We start from the raw sequence: 23957 nt of genomic DNA on the forward strand, positions 1-23957 counted from the left end.
CGGCTGTACAGGAGCAGCTGGGGTGTTTTCGGCCGCTCCTGCCTGAGAACTCTATGGCCAATTGAACAGTGCACTCCACGGAGGGGGAGAGCCCTCCACACGACATTTTAATCGATTGATTATTTGTTAAGCAACAGAGCAGCCCGTTGTTTTTCTGTTGCTTAATTATTATTAATAATAATAATGTACTGTGCCCCCCCACACACACACAAACGACACAATAATCAACTCAACCGACAGTTGCCCCCTTTCCACTCCCCCGGTAGATTATCGTGTGGTCCGAACTCAGCCCAAGCCTAGTTTAAAGTTTAGTCACAGCACAGCGTCCTAGTCGCCTGTGGTTGGGGAGCTGCAGCCAGCCACCCTGAAAGGCGCTTCAGCTTGGAGAAGGCCGCGTTGCCACGGAGACGGCAGGCGAGGAATGTGCCGAGCCTAAACCTCGCCTGGCTTTGCTCTCCTTTTCCCACCCAGCCCGACGTCCGCGAACGCAGATTCCACACAGGGCCTCTATTTTCACTTAAACAATAAATAATATCCCAGCCGAGAACATTAACACAATCAAGCCCCCAACTTCCAATTCACTGGGCTTCCTGAGAACCTTCTTGCCCCCCTGAAATTGCAATCCTATGCATCTCTACTCAAAAGTAAGCCCCACTGAGTTCAATGGGGCTTACTCCCAAGTAAGCAGCTAACGGGACTGCAGCCTACTATTCCCTGTTCGTTGCAGCCATTCAAAGGAGGAGAGTTTTGTTTTGTTCCCAAAACACCGGCAATAACTATAAACTAGACACCCAAGTCATGGGGGTGATGATCCTTCCGACGACCAGCCCCATACCTCTTGAGGTTCACCCGCACACACGTGCGCCTCTCACCCGCACCTGGGCGTCCTTCTCTTGCACGAGCAATCCAAAAGCAGCGGCCCGGTTCCTGCCGTCATGTGTGTCCCGTAGCCTTCTTCCTGTTGTGTGCTGAACATGCTTTTGCAGATAAGGAGGCTGGCAGAGGAGGGGGTGGAGGAAAAGAAAGAAGTAGGGGAAAGTGCAAGGCAAGGGGAGGAGAAAGACTGCGTGGCTCCAGTTTCAGACAGGATTGCAGCAGAGAGGGCGGGGTGGACAGAGAGAGAGAGAGAGAGAGAGACCTTCAGACTGACCAACTCAAGAGTAAGCCAGTCCAGCAGCAACCATGGCCCTACTCAGAGGTAAGCCTCCCATCCCAAACTTTATTTCGAATTCCTCCCGATATTTTGCTCTCTCTTCTTTTAGTGCTGGATCTTGCAGCCGTGTTCTCCCCCCTTCCCTGGCTTTAACATGTGCATTTCTTGTGCATGCACACACCCATCCGGCTGCAAAAGCAGAAGCGTTACTTTGTTTTATTTTATTGCATATACGCCTTCCGGAACATGCCGTCTGCACTCTGTCTTTTCGATCGCTTGAATTCATTTCATTTCATTTATTACTTCTTTCCAAAGAACGTGATAGATGTAGCGTACAGGAAATGAGCCTTGATTTTATGATTGGCTTATATATAAAGAACAAAAGCAGCTGGCCGTGAGAAAAAAATATATATCCAAAATTCATATTGGGTAATACTTTTATTAGGCCCGCTCAAAGGTCACAGCAACAACAAAAAGGCTTGCACGGTTTTTTGTGATTGTTGCCCTAATTAGGTATTGCTCTTTGTGGATTTTGGCCTATATATGTGGCTTTTAAAATTACTGGCTTATATACCTAGCATTTTTATTCTTAGAATCATAGAATAGCAGAGTTGGAAGGGGCCTACAAGGCCATCAAGTCCAACCCCCTGCTCAATGCAGGAATCCCCACCCTAAAGCATCCCTGACAGATGGTTGTCCAGCTGCCTCTTGAAGGCCTCTAGTGTGGGAGAGCCCACAACCTCCCTAGGTCACTGGTTCCATTGTTGTACTGCTCTAACAGTCAGGAAGTTTTTCCTGATGTCCAGCTGGAATCTGGCTTCCTTTAACTTCCGTGTCCTGCACTCTGGGAGGATCGAGAAGAGATCCTGGCCCTCCTCTGTGTGACAACCTTTCAAGTATTTGAAGAGTGCTATCATGTCTCCCCTCAATCTTCTCTTCTCCAGGCTAAACAGGCCCAGTTCTTTCCGTCTCTCTTCATAGGGCTTTGTTTCCAGACCCCTGATCATCCTGGTTGCCCTCCTCTGAACACGCTCCAGCTTGTCTGCGTCCTCCTTGAATTGTGGAGCCCAGAACTGGATGCAATACTCTAGATGAGGCCTAACCTTTTAGTACAACACTTTGTTTATCAGGGTTATTAAACGTGATTATGTAGTTGAGAACCGCCTAGAGAGCGTTGGCTATTGGGTGATATAGAAATATAATAAATAAATGTAGGTGTTATTCTCATTTTACAGATAGGAATTGAGGTTGTGAGATGAGGCTTCCAGCCCATAGCAGCTGCATGTTTACTCACTAGTAAGTCTCACTGTGCCAAATGGGACCTTCTCCCTAGTAAGTGTGTGCAGGATTGTAGCCCTGCTCAAAGACGCACATGACACATTCTTCCTACATTTCTGTGAAAATACTTTGTTGTGCTTGTTATTTGAAATACAGTGCGACAGTGGAATCAGTTACCTAGGGAGGTTGTGGGCTCTCCCACACTAGAGGCCTTCAAGAGGCAGCTGGACAACCATCTGTCAGGGCTGCTTTAGGGTGGATTCCTGCATTGAGCAGGGGGTTGGACTAGATGGCCTTGTAGGCCCCTTCCAACTCTGCTATTCTATGATTCTATGAACAGTAAGCCTATATATACCAGTTGCTGGGGAACATGGGTGGAAGGGTGCTGTTGCACCCTGTCCTGCTTGTAGGTCTCTGGTCGACAGCTGGTTGGCCACTGTGTGAACAGAGTGCTGGCCTAGATGGACCTTTGGTCTGATCCAACATGGCTCTTTTTACAAAAAGCATAAACTTCAAAAACCATTTAATGTTAAACCCAGAGCTTAAAATCAGACCACAGACCACTAATGCCCAGAGATTGAGAAAGACATTTTTTTAGCAAATGGAAAAGTCCAATATTAATGATGTTTATTTTGTTTTATTTGCACCTCACCTTTCTACCAAGGAAATGGCACAGGGTAGTATAATACTTTTATATAGTGCATGTTGAAAGAATTTCACCTATATCTTGAAGTAGCCGATGGACTTGAAATATGAGACTCCCAAATTTGTGTTGGAGATTATTGAGGGGTGGGGGGAGGCAGTATTTGCAAGGGAAAAGAAATGAGTGAGAAGCGTTTCCCTACACGCTTCCCCTTACTTTGATTCAACTAATGGGAGAGGTTTCAAAATAAGACTTAATCACCTTCTACTCACCCACCCCCACTGTTTCTATGTTGCACTTTGGCCGCAAACATACCACTAAGCATCACGTTCTGACTTCTGTCCTAAATAAACTCATTAGGTGCCCTCAATAAGCCACTGCCTCTAAGCCTGAACGCCCATCCCATCTGCAGGATATATTAGTTATTTTGAAGTCTACTCTATATGAAGTACTTTGAACTCTGCAGGAGCCCTGCCTAGCATGACAGGGCTCCTGCAGCTCTAACTGTTGTGATGAAGGGGAATTTCACCAGGTGCTGCATGGCTCCTGCTGAAATCCCCTTTTCTATACAATTGTTAAAGATACAGGAGCCCTGTCCTCTTTTTCATATGGTCACCCTACCAAAAGGTCATGCTCCTTTCTCCTGAAACTACTGAATCAATCATTCAGTAGTTTCTTGGCTTTTGTGTAGATTTTCCCCCATTCTAAAAGGCCTCTCTAAGGATTAGTTACTGGCAGTAAGATTTTTAAGCTACAATACACTGATTTTTATGTGTGTGGTTTTGGCCCTGCCCTCTTGCTTTCAGCTCTGCCCACCCCAGAGAGCTTCCCTGAATTGCATTGCAGCTGAAGGAGGTTCTGCACCCCTGACATATATTAATAACAATTTCTACATGAGATGACCCTTAAATGACACTTAAATTCAGCTCACATTAAGTGTAATTAGATTTTCCCCTCTCAAATATTTCAGGTCAGATACTTGTGGTGTATAGGGACAAAACGTTAACAATGGGTACTCTTTTTTTTAGCTTTGTTTACTAAATATAAGTAAAATAAAATCCACTAAATATAGATCACGCACAGGAGGATCAGAATTTTTTTGTAGGCAAATTAACCTAATGTAGCATGGGGGAAATTTCCTGTTCAAAATTTTCTGGAAAACCCAAAACACTCTAGCTGAGCCAGTTGCAGCACAAAACAGCCAGTGTGAGACAGCGGTGGTAGTTGTGTTTGTACAGTCTAGGATATTTTGAAATTGGGTGGGGAGTGCATTGTAGCCCAGGGGCATGGATATATCGTACGTGCACTTTTGGAGCAGGTTTGTGGTTTGCTTTTTTTGTGTTTTGGGGGTGATGCATTATAGCACGGGGTGGTGGTAATCTTGGGGTGTTCTGTTTGCATTGCAACCTGGTTTGTGCGGTGGGGGGGTATTGCAGCTGGTGCTTGAGATGTCAGACTTGGCCACGGTGACACACGCCTTAGTTACATCCCAATTGGATTACTGTAACGTGCTCTACGTGGGGCTGCCTTTGAAGACTGTTTGGAAACTTCAGCTGGTTCAAAGAGCTGCAGCCAGATTGTTGACTGGGGCTGGTTACAGGGAACACACAATTCCCCTGTTAAAACGGCTCCAATGGCTTCCTGTCTGTTTCCAGGCACAGTTCAAAGTACTGGTTATCACCTATAAAGCCCTCTACGGCTCGGGTCCAGGTTATCTGAAAGACCGTATTCTCCCATATGAGCCTGCCCATGCTCTGAGATCTTCTGGGGAGGCCTTTCTCTCTGTCCCACCAACATCCCAGGCACGGCTGATAGGTACGCAGGAGAGGGCCTTCTCGGTGGCTGCTCCAAGGCTCTGGAACTCCCTTCCCAGGGAGGCTAGGCTGGCTCCCTCTGTGCTACACTTTCAGAGGCAGGCAAAAACCTTTTTGTTTCAGCAGGCTTTTGGAACTATACTGGACCTGTGTTAATGTATTGGATCTCTTCGCCCGCCCCCTTTTAACCTGTTCCTATTTTTAAAAAAAACAACATGTTTTTAATTTTACTGTAGGTTTAATTCTGTTTTAATTTTTGTAATTTATATTTATATGTTTTAATTGTACACATTTTAATCTTGTACACCGCTTTGAGTCCCAATACTGGGAAAAAGGCGGGAGATAAATAAATATAAATATAATAATAATAACCAACAACAACAACAACAATTTGTTTTGGGTTTTTTGCCTTTGCATGCAAAAGGCTGCAGGTCCAATCCGCAGCATCTTTAGCTAGGCTGGGAATGACTCCTGTCTCAAATCTTGCCATGTGGAATAGACCATATTGAGCTAGATGGACCAGTGGCCTGACTCAGTTTCCCATGTGGGTTGTCCATGCTTTGCCTTCCAGGTGTGTTCATTGTTTCTGCCAAGAGGACCCCATTTGGGGCTTATGGAGGCTTGCTCAAGGACTTCACCGCCACAGACCTCACGGAGATCGCAGCACGCTCGGCCCTGTCTGCTGGCAAAATCTCTCCTGAAATAATTGACAGCGTGATCGTAGGCAACGTCATGCAGGTTGGTAGAATCTAGAACTTTTCACATCCAATCCACATCCGCTTGTGACACACAGACTTGAAAAAAAGAGAAGCAGGCAACTTGCTAAGGCATGCTTCGTCCATTTTCTTCTGCTGCCCCTTACGCCTGGAACGCTCTTCCAGAACATTTGAGAACTACAAGTTCAATCGCAGCTTTTAAAGCTCAGCTAAAAACTTTTCTTTTTTCTAAAGTTTTTAAAACTTGATTTTGTTCTGACTTTTATACTGTTAGTTTTATTCTACCCTGTGCCTGTTTGGTACATTCTCTTTCCCTTCTTATTGTTTTATTATGATTTTATTAGAATGTAAGCCTATGCGGCAGGGTTTTGCTATTTTATTGTTTTACTCTGTACAGCACCATGTACATTGATGGCGCTATATAAATAATAATAAATAATAATAATTAAGGTAAAATGCTTACAACGCAGGGGTCACCCGGAGAGTTGCAACTCTCACAGCATCTTTGGGTGGTCACAGGAAGAGGTGATCGGAGTCACCAGTGACTAGGAGAGAGACAGAATGAGAAAGGAATAGAGAACCACATTTCAGTTTTATTAAGTGTGGTTGTGACTACCTGATATGTTTCATCAGTCACATGTTTCAATAGCACATATAAGGAATGTCTTCTCACCTTCTGGGTTTAGGACTGGAGAAATGCTAATGGAAAAGGAGGTGGCTTTGGCTGGCTCTGGCAAGCTTAATACATCAAAAAGCTTCCTGATTTGTGGACCTGGAAGCCGCAGGAAAGATGGGTGTTGTATCAAGTGGGCTATGGATGCCAGTGCGACGTTACACCTCTACTAGGCCCGCCGCATAAACCCTTCTCAGGCCAAGCATCACCACTTGAAAACCTGACGGAGGGTTAAATAAAACCTTTCCCCTATCTGTGAGGGAAAGAGGTTAAATATAAGATCTGGCTTTAAATGTACTGTGGGTATATTCTGGTGTGGGTGTTTGATAACTGTGAGGCAGGTAAATAATGCCAAGCTGACACGTGGCAATTGGTAGCTAACAAAATAATAATAAGTTTATTGTAATGTTAAAAGCTTCAAATGAAAATATAATGCTTCCAATCCTGCCTAATCCAAACTCACCAACCACCTCTCTCTCCACCAATCCTAAATCCCTAGCAATTAATCTCCTCTCACTCCACAATTCCCACACAACCCACAACACCACTACCCCAACAACTTTTTTTTTATTATTATTTATTTTTTCAAAACTTAAACATACATCAGTACAATGACAAAAAAAGACCGACATAATACATAAAATTGAATAACCTTATAACATTTTCTAATTTAATATTTTAACATAATCATGACATAAAGTGCACACCCCCACCCCCACCCTGGGATCTATTCCTGTTTCCAGAATCTCATTGTTTCTTCTGGAGGTGGTTTCCCACTCCCCTTAGAACGTATTCCAGGAACTGTTTCCATATTCCCTCAAAATCATTCGTTTTTATTATCCCTCTTCTCACTTTTATATTACATGTTAATTTATCATTAAAAGCAATATCCCATATCTCTTTGTACCAATCTTCAACATGATAATCTCCTTGAACCTTCCAGTTCCTAGATATAATTAACCTTGCTGCTGTCAGCAAATTCGTTATCAATTATTTTCTTTATTACAGTTTAATTCTCCATATAATAATAGCAATGCCACTATAGGTGTCTCTTCAATCTCCATTCCTACAATTTCTTTTTTCTCATTAAACACCATTTTCCACAGTTTTTGAACAAATTCACATTCCCACCACATATGTAAGTACGTTCCTTTTTTTTGACATCCTCTCCAACAATTTGCTGAATTCAGCTTGTTTATTTTGTTTAATCTCACCGGGCACTACCCCAACAACAACCACACACACACTAACAACAGCTAACTGCCCCTCCCCTCAATCACTCTTTATATACTCCTTCCCCCCACCCTCCCTATTACATCACAAACCACGCCCACTCAGTTCTAGCATTCCATACTCACCAGACATACTTCTCTAGAGATATACAAGATACTAAATTGTGGGGTAACGCCACAGCCAGCTTTCTGCTAAAAATTATTTGTACTTTTAGAGGAATAGACATCAGAGGGCAGCTCGGGGTCACACCATGTATACCAATATGCTGTAAATGTGCAAATCAAGAAAGCACACTTGGGGTTTCTGAGACATGAGTAAATGGGCTATGCTGTCTAGTGCATGCTGTCTACCTCAAGGATGCAATAAGTGCCTCCCTGGAATAAACGTACAGTCCATCTAGTTCACTGTTTTTTGCAAGTATCCCAACAGGCACTGGATCCACCAGAAATTGACCAGCGGAACATGATCTGCTATTTCTCCTCGCCAATAAACTTTGCAGTAGCACTTTGAGTGTGCAGTCACTCTAGGCTTTTTAAAATGCTTTAAATTTACGTGCAGCCCGATCCTGTACAGGTTTAAACAGAAGATGGCCCCGGTCTGTTCAATGGAGCGTGGTCTCAAGCGTAAAGGGTTGCAGGTGTGCAGCCCAATTCTGTGCATTATTGCTCACTTCCAAGCGTGCATAAAATTGAAGCCTTTGTGTCGCTCGCATCTCGGCTTCTTCGCCAAGTAGCTTCTCTGTCCTTTTCTTGCAGAGTTCTGTAGATGCTGCTTACCTCGCAAGGCACGTCGGCCTGCGGGTCGGAGTGCCAATCCCAGTTCCTGCTCTAACAGTCAACAGATTGTGCGGGTCAGGATTCCAGTCTATCACCAATGGATGTCAGGTACTACATCCAGCTGTCTTAGCAATTAGTTATTTTTCCAAGTTACTCTGATCCTCCATCAGCCCAGTTGGCCTTTGGAGGTGTGTGTGACACACACACACACACACACACACACACTACAAGCCTTGCACAGAGACTGGGGATTTTTTAAAAATGCATGGGATGCTCCATCTATTTTTAATTGACTTGTTTACTCTCTTCCTTTTTTAGTGGGGCAGCTGAATTAGGGCAGGCAATGAAAGAAAAGAAAACAATCCAACAGAATAAACCTCTCGTCAAATCCACTTCCCCTCTCTTAGCTGACTTAAGTCTGAGCACCACAGGCCAGCCCAAAAAGATGGGTGTTACAGCATTTCCAAAATGAGCCCAGTCCTGGACCTTTGAGCCTGCGGTGGCATGGAGTTCCAAAACTGCAGGAGGAAAGCATCATGAATTCCCTCTCCTTGTGCTCTTGCTGTGGGAACCCAACTCATAGATGGTGGTCTGGTCATGGGTTATATGGGAGGCGGACTCTTTTTAAGCCTTTGTATGTATATGTCTGCACTTCAGATTGTGTCTGAAAAAGACAAGGAAGTCAGTGTAGATGTTCTACGAAAGTCCGTCCCTGTTCAAAGCAAAACTCTTGCAAGGTGCCAGTGGAGAGGCTGTAGCTCAGTAATAAGGTCACCTGGCTTGCATGCAGAAGATCCTTGGTTCAGTCTTTAGCATCTCCAGGAAGGTCACGTATGGATCCTGCCTGAAACCCTTGGAGACCCACTGCCAGTAAGTGGCTGAGTTCAGACAACACTTTTCTCAATGGTGGTTTTAGAATTCCAAGGTGGAGTGGTTACACCACCATTGAGAAATGTGTTGTCTGGAGGGGAAACTCCCCACGCAGAATATCCACGCTGTGCAGAGGAGAGTTCCTACCCAACCGTGCTGCATTGCGTGTTGTGTGGAGGGCTCCGTGGAGTTTTCCGTTGCGTTGAGTTGACTTTCCCCACTGTCTACAGAGTTCCCTGGCAAGAGCAGCGAAAGGAGTGAGTGCCACTCTGCCGGGATTGGGTGGTGGTTTTTTTTTTGCAGCAGTGGCTGATGGGATACCATCGGGAGGACCAGGGGATTAGCTGCAGCAGATTCGGGGCTGGCACCTTGATTCTCAGGCTTCCCCTCTTCTGCTCGTACCACCAGCTCAGATGCAGCCGGTCAAAGCAGCCTCTGTGCAAACCTGCATGTCTATGGGTTTGCACATGGGCTGCTTTGCAGGGCTGGTTGTGGGGTCACCGGCTGCTGGGGATAGAAGCACACTCTTACAGGTGACTCTCTTGCTCCACAGACCCTTGTGGGGAGTGGACATTTGACTCCCAGTAGCAGTTTAAGTGAGGGTGGGGAGGGAAAATGATGGGGGATTGAGCATTCTCTTTGAGTGCTTGCAAGACACTGGTTGATTCCACCCCTAAAGCGGTTTCATGGAAGACACAAGCACCTTCTGCTTGTACTGGTGCATTGCACCTCCCGAACTGAGTGTAAGTTAATATCACGAAGTCCATCCCTGAGATCTGAAATGGATTCAGGTGCTTTCTGATAACAACTATCCCCTTTTTTGTTTGTTTCCAATGCATTCTTCCAATCTGAAATTATGCAGCAGCGGGAGTGGGGGAAGACAATGAATTTCTTATGTGCTTTTTTCCCTCCCCGCTCAAAACAGGAAATTTGCCTTAACGATTCAGAAGTGGTGCTGTGTGGTGGAACAGAAAGTATGAGCCAGTCTCCGTACGCTGTTAGAAACATCCGCTTTGGAACAAAATTGGGAGCCGATCTCAAGGTATGGACGCTGGACGCTTTGCCATTGTTTTTCTCAGCGTCTTTGTATATGTATGCGCAAACACACATACGCTCACACTGTTTTGCAGAGGTTTCTGAAGACAGCTTCCATAGAGAGATATAGGTGTTGATGATTTACATTTCTGTACCGCCCTATAGCTGAAGCTCTCTGGGTGGTTTACAAAAGATTAAAAACATTTTAAACAACATGCAATATTTAAAAACATGAAAAACACACAAGAGACAGCATACACAGGGTCAAATAAATGAATCTAAAAACAGCTTTGAGCAATCAGCCAAACCTAAGAAACAGACCCAGGATTGATTAAAACTCATCACGTGTGGCTAAATGCCTGGGAAAAGAGAAAAGCTTTGACCTGGCGCCAAAAAGACAGCAATGTTGGTGCCAGGTGGGCCTCATCAGGGAGATCATTCCAGAATTGGGGGGCTACCACAGAGAAGGCCCTTTCCCTTGTTGCCGTCTTCTGAGCCTCCCTCGGAGTAGGCATCTGGAGGAGGACCTTAGATATTGAGCATAGCGTACGGGTAGGAAGGAGCTTCGCCAGGTACTGCGGTCCCAAGCCATGTAAGGCATTAGATGTTAAAACCAGTACCTTGAATCGAGAGGCAGCATGCAAGAAGGTCAAAGTCGGTCTTCCTTTCTACTGGGTGCCTTGAGTGGCTTAGGGCAGAATCCTATGCATGTTTAGACATTAAAAAAAAAATGTTCTACAACTGCCAGTTTTCCCCAGCCAGCATGGTTGGCTGGGGCACTCTGGAAGCTGTAGGGCTTCTTTTACGTCTAAACATGCATAGGGTTGTATCTTTAGGCAAAGCAGTGCACACCCTTGTAATCAGTGTAAAGCCCAGCCAATTCTTCTGCCAATTGTCAGTGTCGGGCCTCGATAGAACTACCATGTACTCTTTACTTCTTGTTTGAATCCCAGGTATCCCTCCCCCAGGTAGGTTCAAAGCATGCTCTGGACCCTTGCAAGGACATGAAGCAAGATGAAGCTGTCCCATTAGTGATAATGTATTCAGTTACAGTGTAACGGACAGCAAATCTTGACCTACTTCCAAAACTTGCATCTGAACTGTACCAAGTTGTTCTAATGACCTGAAAGGGTGCCTTGAAAATGGTGCTGTTCATGCACATGTCCTAGAACCATTATATTCTCCCAGCTTGAGTGTGTTATTAACCTTCTGCCATTACTGCAGGTTATTTTACAGTGACTTTTCAGTAAGAAGCCACTACTCTAATATGCAAGTGAATGCAGTGCTACTTCCTTTCTTCTTGCCAGATGCTATAGGGTGCAAATCAGTGGAGGGGACGATTGCGTCTTGAGCAGCTAGGCAGCCTTCCTCAACCTGGGGCACTCCAGATGTGTTGGACTACAACTCCCAGAATGCCCCAGCCAGCTCTGCTGGCTGGGGCATTCTGGGAAATGCAGTCCAACACATCTGGAGCGCCCCAGGTTGAGGAAGGCTGAGCTAGAGGGTTAAGCCTGGTGATCACCCCAGTAGCCCTTCACGTGGTGACAAGTGAGAGGGCCTTTTCAGTGGTGGCCTCCTAACTGGAATGAGCTCCCCACTCAGGCCCGCCTGGCACCAATACTGTTATTTTCTGGGTGCCAATTTAAGACTGTCCTCTACTCCCAGGCATTTAACAGCAAATGATGGGGCCAACCATCTAAACAGGTCTAGTATTCTATTGAAATTGTTTTTAGTTGACTAAATTGTTTTAAACTTCATATATTTATATTTTATGCTGTATGTTATTATCTTAACTGTTGTAAACTGCCCAGAGAGCTTCAGCTATATGGTGGTATAGAAATAAGAATAATAATTAATAATAATAAAAAATTCACACAGCACAAGAGAGAATGCCCCAGTTTGTCTTAGAAAAATGCCCCAAAAGGTTGGCAGTTGTCTTAATTTTTGGTTAATGAGATTTGTTTGTGGCCTATAGGCCGTGTTCCAACTTAGGAGACTTGTTTGATCTTGCTTAAAAACAAAAAAGCAGAACAGTTCCAAATGCTGTTGCAAGAAAAGTCCAAAATCTGAAAACTGAATATATAATGACAGTCAAGCAGTGGTATTTTTTCCATGATTTGTTTTGCTTTTACTGGCCAGAGGCACAAGGTGCTATGCAGTACCTAAAAGCCCTATACACTTCTGCAGGAACTGCTTATGGATTTCAAGTTTATCTCTAATAAAAAGCCGGGTAATTCGGAACGCTGAATTCCACGCAAGGTAGCAAATTCTGTATTCATTCTGCACTGTAGTATAACAAACAAATAATAAATTTTGGGAACCCAGCACTAGCAGAGCAGAGCTATGCTGTCTCGTCTTGCTGTACTCTTTTCTGCAAGCATTGAATGCTTGTGGCATAATTTATTGCTCTAGAAATCTGTAATGATGTTGTTAATGCTAAAATCCCTCCCCTGACAGCTAGAAGACACATTGTGGGCTGGGCTAACGGACCAGCATATTAAGACGCCTATGGGCCTTACGGCTGAAAACCTGGCTGCAAAATATAGCATCACAAGGGAGGACTGTGACAGGTATGCGTTGAAGACGCAGCAGAGATGGAAAGCAGGTCAGTAAATGTAAATATTGAAAACTTAGGGCCTGTTCAGGCAACACACCATGGTTAGGCTGCTCACCCTTTTGCGGCAAAGGGCTAGTGAGTGTGTTTAAACCCTGGTTTTGTAGCCACCATGGTTAGGAATGGTTCACATGACACGCTGAGCCATAATGTTTAGCTCAAAGTGCTTAACCACCGTAGCTGAGCGTGTCTTTGAAAGAGCAACATTTCATTTCAAATGGAACCATAATTCTCGGAACCAGCTGATGAAATGGTAGACCTGGGACCTTCCTAGACGAGGCCTTAGCGCGCCTTCTGTCCCGGCTTCCCTGCTGTGCATCCAGATGACGCACAGGGGAATCCGGAGACAGGCCGCGCTGAGGCCTCCTCCAACGCGCCATAAGCGAATTCGCTTATGGCGCGCCTTTTCCCCAGCTCCGGCCTCAGGCCGGAGCTTGGGAACGTCTAGGGACTTCCGCAGCTTTTCGCGGCTCCTCGCTTACTCGCAAGGAGCCACGAAAAGCCGCGGACCTGGCACAGCACCTATAGTAGCGCTGTGCCCATCGGCGGGGGGGGCGGCAGGGGGGGTGGCACGGGGGGAGGGCGGGTGCGATCGCACCGCGCGCCGCCCGGGCAATGCCTGGCATGGGGCGGCATTGCAATGCTGCCCCATGCCAGGCATTGCCCAGGCTCGGGCAGCGCGATCGCACCCACCCTCCCCCCGTGCCACCCACCCTCCCAGCCTTCGCCCCCCCCCCATAAAAAAACCCAAAAAAACCCCACTTACCTCTCCGGAGTCTTCGGGCCGCACCCGGCCCCTTTAAAATAATTAAAAAAATGGCGGACGCCGCAGGGACGCGACGTCCCTGCGCGTCGTGCGTCTGGTAGCCTGGGGGAGGCGCGCTAACTTCAGCGCGCCTCGGCCCTGCCTCCCTGCTGGCGTAAGCCGGCAGGTCTAGCAAGGCTCCTGGTGTCTGGATTGTACCACTTCAGGCAGCAAATGGGGACTAACGTAATGGAATGTTCTTCTATGAAGAAAAATAGATGTGAGGGAGAACTAACGTTGCCATATGTCCCGGAAAACCGAGAATGTCAAGGTTTCCAAGCATTTCCAAAGTGTCCCGGCCAGTCAGTCAAGAATCCCGGATTCCTGGTCCAGCCGGCCGGAGAAATTCCAGCCTCCGAAATGGTGCCTTGAGCCTGCTCAGTGGAGTGGCAGCAGCAGAGAAAAAAACGCTTCAATCTGGCACCTTTTCCAGAGCGCCGCTGCTCCTCCTCAGGCTCAGTCACTCACCACGACTCACCTTACTGCACCTGTGGCTGCATAGAAGAGGACCAACAGCGAGGAAAGGCGCACGTGCTCTCCTCAGGCTGCCTGAGTCCCGTGCAATGCAAAATAGTTCGGTGAGCTTGGCTGGTTGCAGTCACAGCTTTAGGATAAGCGACGGGCAGAGCTGCTGGGTTATTTGTGGGGGAAGAAAGTGAGTTTTGTGGGGGTGAGGGGCTGAAGGAGCAGAAAGGAGAGGGGAGAAATAAAAGAAAAGCCCTCCCAAAAAATAATTCCGGTTTTGTGGATTCAGAATATGGCAACCCTAGGGAGAACGCAGTGGAAATCTTTCCCGCCCTCACCCCTATCCCCTCAAATGCGTATTCTAAGCTTGGTAAACTTTGAACCGATCTCCGTGCCCAGTTGCTTTATATTTGATTAAAAAAAATTAAGTAAGTGAAATTTGGGTTGCTTGTTCCTGCAGTTTGCTGGGAAGCAAATTCCCTAATCCAAGAGTGAGCAGACTTCAGTTTATGTATTTATGTATGTTAATGGACCTGCTCTCTGCTCTGTAACTAATATGTAGAATCATAGAATAGTAGAGTTGGAAGGGGCCTACAAGGCCATCGAGTCCAACCCCCTGCTCAATGCAGGAATCCACCCAAAAGCATCCCTGACAGAATAGTATATCTGACAGCTGGCAACAGAAGCTATTGGAGGAAAGCCACGCAGATGAAGGGGACAGGAAAACAGCCCACCGCTGCAGGAGAGAAGGAGTTTTAGCGGGGTGGGTGCTATTACTTCAGTGTAACATGAAGCAGCCTTTAAAAAAAATGAAAGGTATTGGCTATTAAGGGAATTGCCGAAGGAGACGAGGACATTGACAAGTGAGGGATACCGTATTTCTTCGATTCTAAGATGCCATCGATTGTAAGACGCACACTAATTTCAGTACCACCAACAGAAAAAATGATTGTAAGAATAATAATCGCACCCGGGATTCTAAGACGCACCCCATTTTTAGAGTTGTTTATATGGGGGAAAAAGTGTGTCTTAGAATCAAAGAAATACAGTACGGGAATGCTTTCCTTTTTGCGATATGATGCAGGAGGGTGAGGTGGGGGAGTTGCATTTGGGAGGCACCAAAATGGAGGATTAAATTGACAAGGAAATTTGGAAGAGGGGGATCTGGCTATGCTGGGTTCAATAGGGGCCAGGCGCTCTTGCGCAAGAGCCCAAAGGAAAAAGAAGAAAAGTTTGCAAATGCGTTCCTACTTTCATAAGGACTCAGAACATGATTTCCTTTTTGAGATGTGATGTGGGGGGAGCGTGGAGAGTGTTTCTCTGGTCAGCCGGTAACTGCAGCGCACCAGTTGCAGAAAGGGCTCTTCCCTTCCTAGTGAACACTTTTTATTTTTAAAGTGTTCTTCACTTTACATGTTACACTGAAATAATAACACCCACCCCAAAAGCTCCTTGTTTCCTGCAGCCACCAGTTGCTTTCAGTTCTCCCCACCCCTCCCTGCCCGGATTCTCCCCTCCACTGGTCTTCCATTGCTAGCTGTGAGATGTACATGAGGTTACAAAGCAGTGAGCGGGATCGCAAAAACGACACAAAATGCATGGCAGAGCAGTACAACAGAAGGGGAAATTACGCAAAAATTCATGGCAGAAGGAATGGGAAATTTGTGCAAAATTCATGGCAGGAAAAATACTTTTTAAAACATCTTCCCACATTCGTAAAATGATTTCCTTTTTGCGATTTGATGTGGGGTGAAGGGAGAGCTTCCCTCACCAGCTGGCAACCGCAGCAGATCAATTGCGGAAGGGGTGCTGAGGTAGGAAATGGGGATTTCTGCTGCCAAGGTCCCTGGGATACATGCAGACAGTGGCCTGGAGGACTAAGGAAGAAACAAGCCACAGGAAAGTTCTGAGCAGGCAATTGTCTGTCAGGAGACAAGCCCTCCACCCTCCACAGCTTCTTCTCAGGTCCCCTGTGGCAGGTTTCTACGAATCGCTTCCTGGTGTCTTTTGAGTTCTTCCTGTGTGACCTTTCGCTGTTCTCTGTCTTAATGGTTATTAGCTCATGAAGCTGGTCACTTCAAAGCTGAGATGGCGCCCATAGAAGTGAAAACCAGGAAAGGTAAACAGAGTATGGAACGGGACGAGCACCCCCGACCCGAAGCAACGATGGAACAGTTGGGAAAGCTCCCTACGGTCTTCAAGAAAGACGGCACAGTCACGGCTGGGAATGCCTCGGTGAGCTTCGTCGTTTGAGAACTTGCCCTAAGAGCTGCTTGCATGGAGAGTAAAAGCTGAAGCACCCACAAGTCCTGAATTAATCGCTAATGTACTCATTTTAGAAGTCCATGTTTCCTGGAGCTGGCGCCAGATTACTTAGAGTTGTGGGTGTTTTTTTAATAGAAACATAATGCTATATTCTCCCTTTTAGTAGTGGATTATCCTACCCCACAGATAAGCCAGCCAGGACAAAACAAACAAACAAACTTCTGGAATTGTGGGGCAGCTCTGAGGGAGGCCTTTCTACGTGCAGTTCACGAAGGTAGAGAGCTCTGCAGTTTTTTTTGCAAAGGCAGCCAAATTGCCTTCCACCACAACATGTCTGGAGAATTTTCTCAGACGGCTACAGGAATTCTTTTAGAAAACCTTGTGGAATGCCCAAACCTGAATGGAGTTCAGTAGGTGCTGGGATCCATGGTAGCAGTGAGGTTTATGAGACAGGGTGTGACAGTGGTACTGGGGACCAATTCTGACATGGAGAGGAGGAGGATTATGTACGCCGCCTTGGGTTCCTTGGAGGAAAAAAGGCGGGATATAAATGCAAATAATAATAATAATAATAATAATAATAATAATGGGCCGGCTTGCACGACATGAGGGGGGTTAATAAATACAGCGGCTTGTTAACCACCCCGTGAGTGTGCCGGTTGTGATCTGGCCCAATTTACATAATTACCCTTACTGGGCGTGGCTTCTCGTGTCGTCCAAACCTGGCGAGGGTTGAGGTAGTTAACAAACCACTCAGAACCCATGGCCTGTTGTAGGACTCTGGGGGTGGTTTGTTTACCCCCCACCCCAATCCAACAAGCCTCCCTCGTCGCATTCAGGTGACACAAAAAGCCACCATGGGAGCTTGAATTGGCAACGTGGCCTCCACGGGCACTGCAACACAACCGTAGTTTAAATAAGTCACTATGGGTTGTTATTAGTATTAGTATTAGTATTAATATTATTTAGAATATTTATATACCGCTCCCCATTGAAAAATTTCAGAGCAGTGTACAAGGTAAAATGAAAATAAAAACAGAATAAAACAGTTAAAACAAAATTTAAAAAGAAGCAAAAAACAGAAATCCAAGGCTGCATGTTAAAGAAAGGCTTCTTGGAATAAAGATGTTTTCAGGAGGTGCCGAAAGGAGTACAAGGTGATCATGTGAACCAGGTTCTTGAAATGCAGCTTTTCCTGCACGCTTGAACATTCTTCCATAAACTCAGCATATAAAAATCTGGTAAGCTAAGGAGAAATGTTCTGGGTGTTTTTACCCAAGAGGGCTGCTTTCAAACATGTGACTCACCCACCTGCAGTCTGAATAGGACAGAGTTAGATATAGTTCTGCTACCTTAATGCCTCTCCCACATTCCAGAATCTCCAAACTCTGCCCCCCCCCAGTCCTTGCCTAAACAGTTCCAGATCCTGTACGTTTTAATCTGGCTGATTGATCCGTGCTGTCAATGGTGTCCTTCCTGAGGCAGGAGGCTGTGCAGGACTTGGAAAGTGCGGATTGTATAGCTGAAAGCTATCTGCTCCATGCTTTCAAAACTCTCTTTTCTCGTCACCTGAGGAGGGACATGTCTGAAAGCAGAAATTGAATTGGCTGCCCGCCAGCCTGATGCACACCTTCAAGGCTCTGCTCAGGTGAGCCAGATGCTTTACTTATGTGTGGAGCCTGGTTAATTCCACTACCATCTTGCCCCGCATCTATTGTCCCTGTTAAGGTTCCCCACCTGTGGTTTAAAGTGGTGTCTTAATGCAGAAATGATAAATAGATTCCATTTTATTTGTCCATGGCACAAAGGCCGTTACAACCACAACAGTAAAATAAGGTGTCTACATAATAGCCTAAATTCTTACAACATCAGAGGAAGAGAATTTGTATAAAAGAACCAAACTGAGAGAAAAGGCTGAGATTTATACTGGTGAAGAAAATGAAACAGACGCTGGCATCAATGATAACAGGAAATTATAGCAGGTGGTCCCCTCTGCAATCTGCGCTTGATTTCTTTAGAAAATTTTGGCGGCGTTTTTGAGCTGCTGCAGCAAATGTTGCAACCTTGATTGTAATCGCTTTCCTATAACCTGCTAACGGATCACAGATAATATCAGCCGTGGGCCAACCCGCTCTTGCTCTCAGAAGATCTCCCAGAAAACATTCCCTAATATCTTTATACACGGAGCAGTGTAACAAGTAATGTCTTCCACCTCCCCTGCACCACAAATACATGTTCACTGGGCGTAGGGAACCCCTTTATACTTTCTCTCCAGATAAACTGTAGGCATTGTTTGGGAACCGAGGGCAGTAAAGGCTTTTCTGAGAGCAGGGGAAGTCAGGTCTTGAAATACTGTAGTAAGTATTGTTCTCTCTTAATGTGGTTAAACCACGGGGAAAAGGCCTGCAGCTGGCTGGCAAGTAAATTTTCATAGAAATCTGCCTCAAAAATTCTATTGCTGATAATAAAAAAAAATGTATCCTTGTGGGCCAGAAGAATCTGAGCATCCTCTGAACAAGAATGTGACAATGCCAACCAATTGCAAGCTCATCTACCTTTTGCGAGCTGTTCTGTGAAGCATCATTTTGCCAAATTGCTTTCTGCAAAATGCATCAGTCTTTTCCAATAAAGGAAAATGAGCAAACCAAAAAAAAGTCCCCTGTTGCAGAACTTTCCTGCTTTCTATATACAGAATGTGAGTCTATTTTGCAACTGACATCGGATGTTTCTGTACAGAACCTAGCTACTCTGAAACCCTTGTCAGCTAAAGACCAGGGTAAAAATACCTAAATGAAATAAACCTACAGGCTGCTACTCTAATGCTCCTTTCACCCATAGAGCACCTGGACCACACACCTGTGTAAATCACAATTCCGCTGCTCAAATTTCAGTATCCTAATGTAATATACTGCAGTACACAAGATCTGGTGGGTTTTTATTCTCTTCTTCTAAATGTCATTTTATGGCAAAGTAACAAGCCTATTCCACTGACCTTTGAGTGCCCATGAAATAGGAATACCCTAAGCATAGCATAGCCAGGTCATGTCTTTATCCCCAATCATTTTAGCTACAGGATGGCCCTCCAGAGATGCGTCCTTCCATTTTTCTGGGTCAGGATGGCCGCTTTGAACCATCAGCTCTTGTTTTGAGCTAGCTAAGGACATTCTGTCACCGATTCATTCCAGATTTGGTGTAATATATCCTTCTCTTCCTAGGGAGTGTGTGATGGAGCTGGAGCACTGATCATAGCGAGCGAAGATGCCATAAAAAAGCACAGCCTCACTCCATTGGCTAGAATTGTCGCCTATCATGTAACTGGATGTGACCCCAACATTATGGGCATTGGTAAGTTACAGGGATAGGGACTTTCCTGCTAACCAGTCAAAGCACATCAGCCTGGGAAGGCGCCCAGGAGTCCCGATTTGCAGGCACTCGCAAGAAATACGGTCTGTATATAATAGGGAGAGTAGAAATGGCCTTGCTGGTATTGGTATCTTTACTGGGACTAGACGGGCACGCGTGTAACACAGAAGAGGAACGCTTGCCCTCCAAAATAGTATTTAAAATTAAGTACTTAATGGGTCACAAAATGACACAGGCATGGGAAGAGTTTGTCATTTGTTAGTAGTGACGTCACAGGCGCTATCCAATACGTCATGGCGTCGTATTCCGTACAATGCTTGCAAATGTGGTAGAAATGTTGCTGTTTGGTGGGAAGATCCCTTTGCCACATCAGGATTGCTAGCTCGAGGGAAGGTGCCTGGGTTCTACAAGTTGTGGGCAGCCTGTGGGGGCCTCTCCATAAGCTCCCTTGCTTCGCTCTGCCTCAGCAGCCCACGTAATAAGTACAACACATGAAAATATGATTCGGAGAACGTATAAAATGCAAAGTAGATGCGTGCAAACTCTCAAGAGTTCGGCTCTTTTTTTTTACTTGGTGGAGATATTTTTCCTTGGGCATGGAGCATAACTCCACATAGTAGGATTTAGCAAACAGACAGAGGGCCTGTACAGACAACTGTTGGGATGGATTTTCTCCACAGAGGATGAGAATGACTTTAAAGAGTTAAAAGTCTTTGGCAGATTTGCTTCTGGACAGTAGCAGGTGTTCAAACCGGAGCCTGGCAGAAATGGTCTACGTGCAAGACTTGAAGCAGAGACAATTAATTGGACAAAAGGGGGAAAAGTATTTAAGATGTCCCTGCTTAAAGGCATCTGGGTTGTCATGGTCAGTTGTTGTTGCTGTCGTTGATGAAGTGTGCTGTATATATCGTGTATATAATTGATGACCATTCGTGTAATGAAAGTTTGCTCAGTAAAATACTTTTACTGAAGGTCTGTGAGTATTGATTTTTCCTCAGTAAGCCTCACTAGTTAGCAGCTGAGTGAGCCAACTATCGTGCGCGCTGCTACGCACTCTGCATTCTCCAATTCCACAACAACAACACGCTAAGCCATGGTTAGGCCGCAAACCCTTTTGCAGCAAATGGTTAGTGAGCGTGTTTAAACCTTGGTTATGTAGCCACCATGGTCAGGACACATGACAAGCTAAGGCATAATGTTTAGCTCAAAGTGCTTAACCACCATGGCTTAGCATGTTGTCTGAACATGTTAAGGCTGAACCAGAATCCATGAAAAAAGGGATTTCAAGTAACCTCACCATAGATAGATAGTTAGATAGATGATTGATTGATTGACTGATAGATAGATTAAACATTGAAAGAAATTCCTCTGTTAATTGCTGTGTGTATGTATCAACTTAGGTCCAGTACCTGCCATCACTGAAGCCCTGAAGAAAGCTGGCCTTTCTCTGAAAGATATGGACTTGGTTGAGGTAAGGACAGTTGTGCAGAAAGCAAAATACCCAAACAGTAGCCCAATGTGGCATTCAGTGTAATTATACAAGATGAGCTAGAGTTGAATTAAATTTCACATACAGATGAACTTTTAAGTGCAGTCCTCATCCATCTACATGAAGGATATGACTCGGACAAGGTACAAACATGAGTTCCTGAAGATCATTAGCCTCTTGTTAGAAGCAGCCTTCAAGCACTGGAATTGGATCCCTTGAGCCAGGGAAGTCCTAAAGCAGTTGAACTGTAAGGCACAGAAGCCAGGGTAGGTGAACCATTCTGGCCTGGCCGCTTGATGCTGGCCCCTGCTGGCCAGTAAACGTGTATCAAGACAACAGCTTTCTCTGGCTGCTGAAGGGTGAGATTGTCTTGGGGTTTGCAGAACAGCTGCAGGCTGTTTGCTCTTCTTCTTTTTAAAGTTGCAGCTGCAATAATTTCCATGTCCTGAGCAGGTTCACCTTTTCTGGGACTTGGCATCACCCAGATTTAACGCAAAAGCACCTGGGAAATTACATGGATACCTAAAGGCCTGTTTTCTCCTATGTGTTTCTGCCTAACAACTAAGTTGAACGGCAGAGGTCCTTGCTCTTGCATATGCATAGCTTGCCATGGCTTGTTGTATTGTGTGATCCCAGGCGGCAGCGGCTATTTGAATGTTAGACAACCCTCAGTTAAGCCATGCCTTGTTTTAGGGTTATTTGGGGGCTGTAGAACCCTCAAAACAACCCCTGCCACTTGGGTTCGCATGACATGAAAGCCGGGCACGTATGGCTGCAATCCAAAAATGGTGCTCTCGGGCACCCGACATGACGCGACGATGCCCACAGGTAAATTAAGCCACGGTGGTCTGTCATGACCTCTACAGCAACCCAGCCAAGAGTGTTTCCAACTTTTCTCTTCCTTTTATGTATTTCAAGGTCAATGAGGCTTTTGCTCCACAGTACTTGGCAGTGGAGAAGGTTTTGGGTCTGGACCCTGAGAAAACAAACGTCAACGGAGGAGCCATCGCTTTGGGCCACCCACTGGGTGCATCAGGTTCAAGGATCACTGCTCATCTGGTTCATGAACTAAGGTATGTGAAGAGATGAAGGAACCCCTAGATGAAGGAACTTCTCGTTTTTGTTTTCAGTATTCTGGAGTGCATGTTTGGGAGAGAACCTAGCTCAGATTCAGAGCACATGCCTTGCATCCAAAACCCACCAAGGGAGAAAACATACAAATGTGGAGCAGCTTTCAGCCTTCCTTAAAGCTCCTAATGCACAGAGTCTAATATGAAGAACCTGGAGGGCAACCCCTCCCCGCCCCCCGGGAGCTTCTAAGTATGGGTCTCGGGGCTACAGCCTGAAGGCACCCCTTGCAAAAGCTAAGCAGTCTGGATCTGGCTTGTGCCTGGATGGGAGGCCACCTCAGAGCCTTGGGCATACCACCTTGAGGTTTTGGGAGGACAGACGAGATTTTTAAAATACCTAAAATTCAGCTTCCTCGTTGCAGCCTGGCACAGATCCATAAGGTCTGTAGCAGGTCCAAATCATATCTGGCTGCATTTTTCCCCTCCATCAAGCATGCCGGACTCTGATCTATTGGAGGAAGCTGTTTTCCCAGCAACATCAAGACCCTGCAGTCCTATGTGACTGGCCTTTCTTCTCTGTGTCATCCATATATATGATTTCTGGGTGTTCCTGTGGAGCTCAAAAAAGCAGGTTAGAAATCAAAGAACTAAATCCTCTACCCAAACCCTTCAGAATGTAGAACAAATGACTCTAGAAAGCCGCGACTGTGAAGTTTAGAGATCTTCTCTGTTACTGGTTGCCTCTTGCTTTCTTATAGGCGCCGTGGAGGTAAATACGCAGTTGGTTCCGCTTGCATTGGAGGTGGCCAAGGTATTGCTGTCATCATTCAGAACACGGCCTAAAGGACAGTATAAAGTCTACAGCGAATTAACACCGTAGTCTTCACCAACTGTTACATGCCAACTCAAAGAATTTAGAGGGAAGATGATCGCTCTGCTTGTGTGCAACTTCAGAAACTGAGTTGTTGTATTAACCATCTGGCAAAGAGGGCAAAATCTTTAAAAAAAAAAGAAAATGAGTAGATGATCTTTAATTCCATTGTGTGAATCTAGCTATAACCTCCACTGATCTACTACCTCCTGCTGAATTTCATTTTGATCCCGTAACAGGAATTTTCTTGAATAGATATTAAACTGCCAAGTATCTACTAGGCACGCCTTAAACCACAGCAGAGATGTACCTAAAGCCAGATAATTTATCCACATTGTATTCCAAGCTGTTTCATCATCTCAATGAAAGACTTCTGTAAATGTAGGTCAACAAGGAATTTTGCATTGCCAGAAAAGGCAAGTTTTTATTAAATGGATTTCGCATAAAACGTGTACAGGTGGTGTATTCTATGTTAAAAGCTAAAACAAAGTGTAACAAAACCAACGTGCCTCTCCAAACAAAAATAAAATCATATTGAATTAATCCAAAGGATTTTAGTCTTTGTTGTCTTGTAAAGTTTGCACATTAAGGTTGCAATCCTGTGGTCCCTGAAAGGATACTGTGGGAAAGGGAAGTCTGGTTTGGAGGTCCCCAACCCTCCCTGACCATCGGTGAAAAGTTCCACCACTGCTGCTATTGCTGCTCCAATAGCAGTAAGGACAAAAAAGGCACATTCCAGGAACACGTTGGGGATATATCTCTTGTATTCTCAATCTGATCACGGGCCCTAATAATCATTGGATTTTATTTGGAACATAGGAAGC

At 45.4% G+C, this 23957-nt stretch overlaps 1 protein-coding gene across 1 annotated transcript; it reads left to right on the forward strand.

Annotated features, from left to right (window-relative positions):
• Positions 1-1095: 1095 nt before the first annotated feature.
• On the forward strand, positions 1096-23683 carry ACAA2 (acetyl-CoA acyltransferase 2). Its single transcript, XM_063128251.1, has 10 exons — positions 1096-1198; positions 5460-5626; positions 8266-8394; positions 10082-10198; positions 12649-12796; positions 16135-16310; positions 19556-19685; positions 21104-21174; positions 22111-22265; positions 23021-23683. Exons 1-10 carry the CDS (start codon positions 1183-1185, stop codon positions 23103-23105), a joined length of 1194 nt encoding a protein of 397 aa, XP_062984321.1. The 5' UTR covers positions 1096-1182; the 3' UTR covers positions 23106-23683.
• The last annotated feature ends 274 nt before the right edge of the window (positions 23684-23957 follow it).

Source organism: Elgaria multicarinata, chromosome 6 (genome assembly GCF_023053635.1).
Source record: "Elgaria multicarinata webbii isolate HBS135686 ecotype San Diego chromosome 6, rElgMul1.1.pri, whole genome shotgun sequence".
Classification (NCBI taxonomy): Eukaryota; Metazoa; Chordata; class Lepidosauria; order Squamata; family Anguidae; genus Elgaria; species Elgaria multicarinata.

Excerpts from the sequence above, each read along its gene's own strand:
- ACAA2 (XM_063128251.1), top strand. Across the intron at positions 8,395-10,081 it reads CTATCACCAATGGATGTCAG|GAAATTTGCCTTAACGATTC; the intron begins GTACTACATCCA and ends CGCTCAAAACAG. Across the intron at positions 22,266-23,020 it reads CATCTGGTTCATGAACTAAG|GCGCCGTGGAGGTAAATACG; the intron begins GTATGTGAAGAG and ends GCTTTCTTATAG.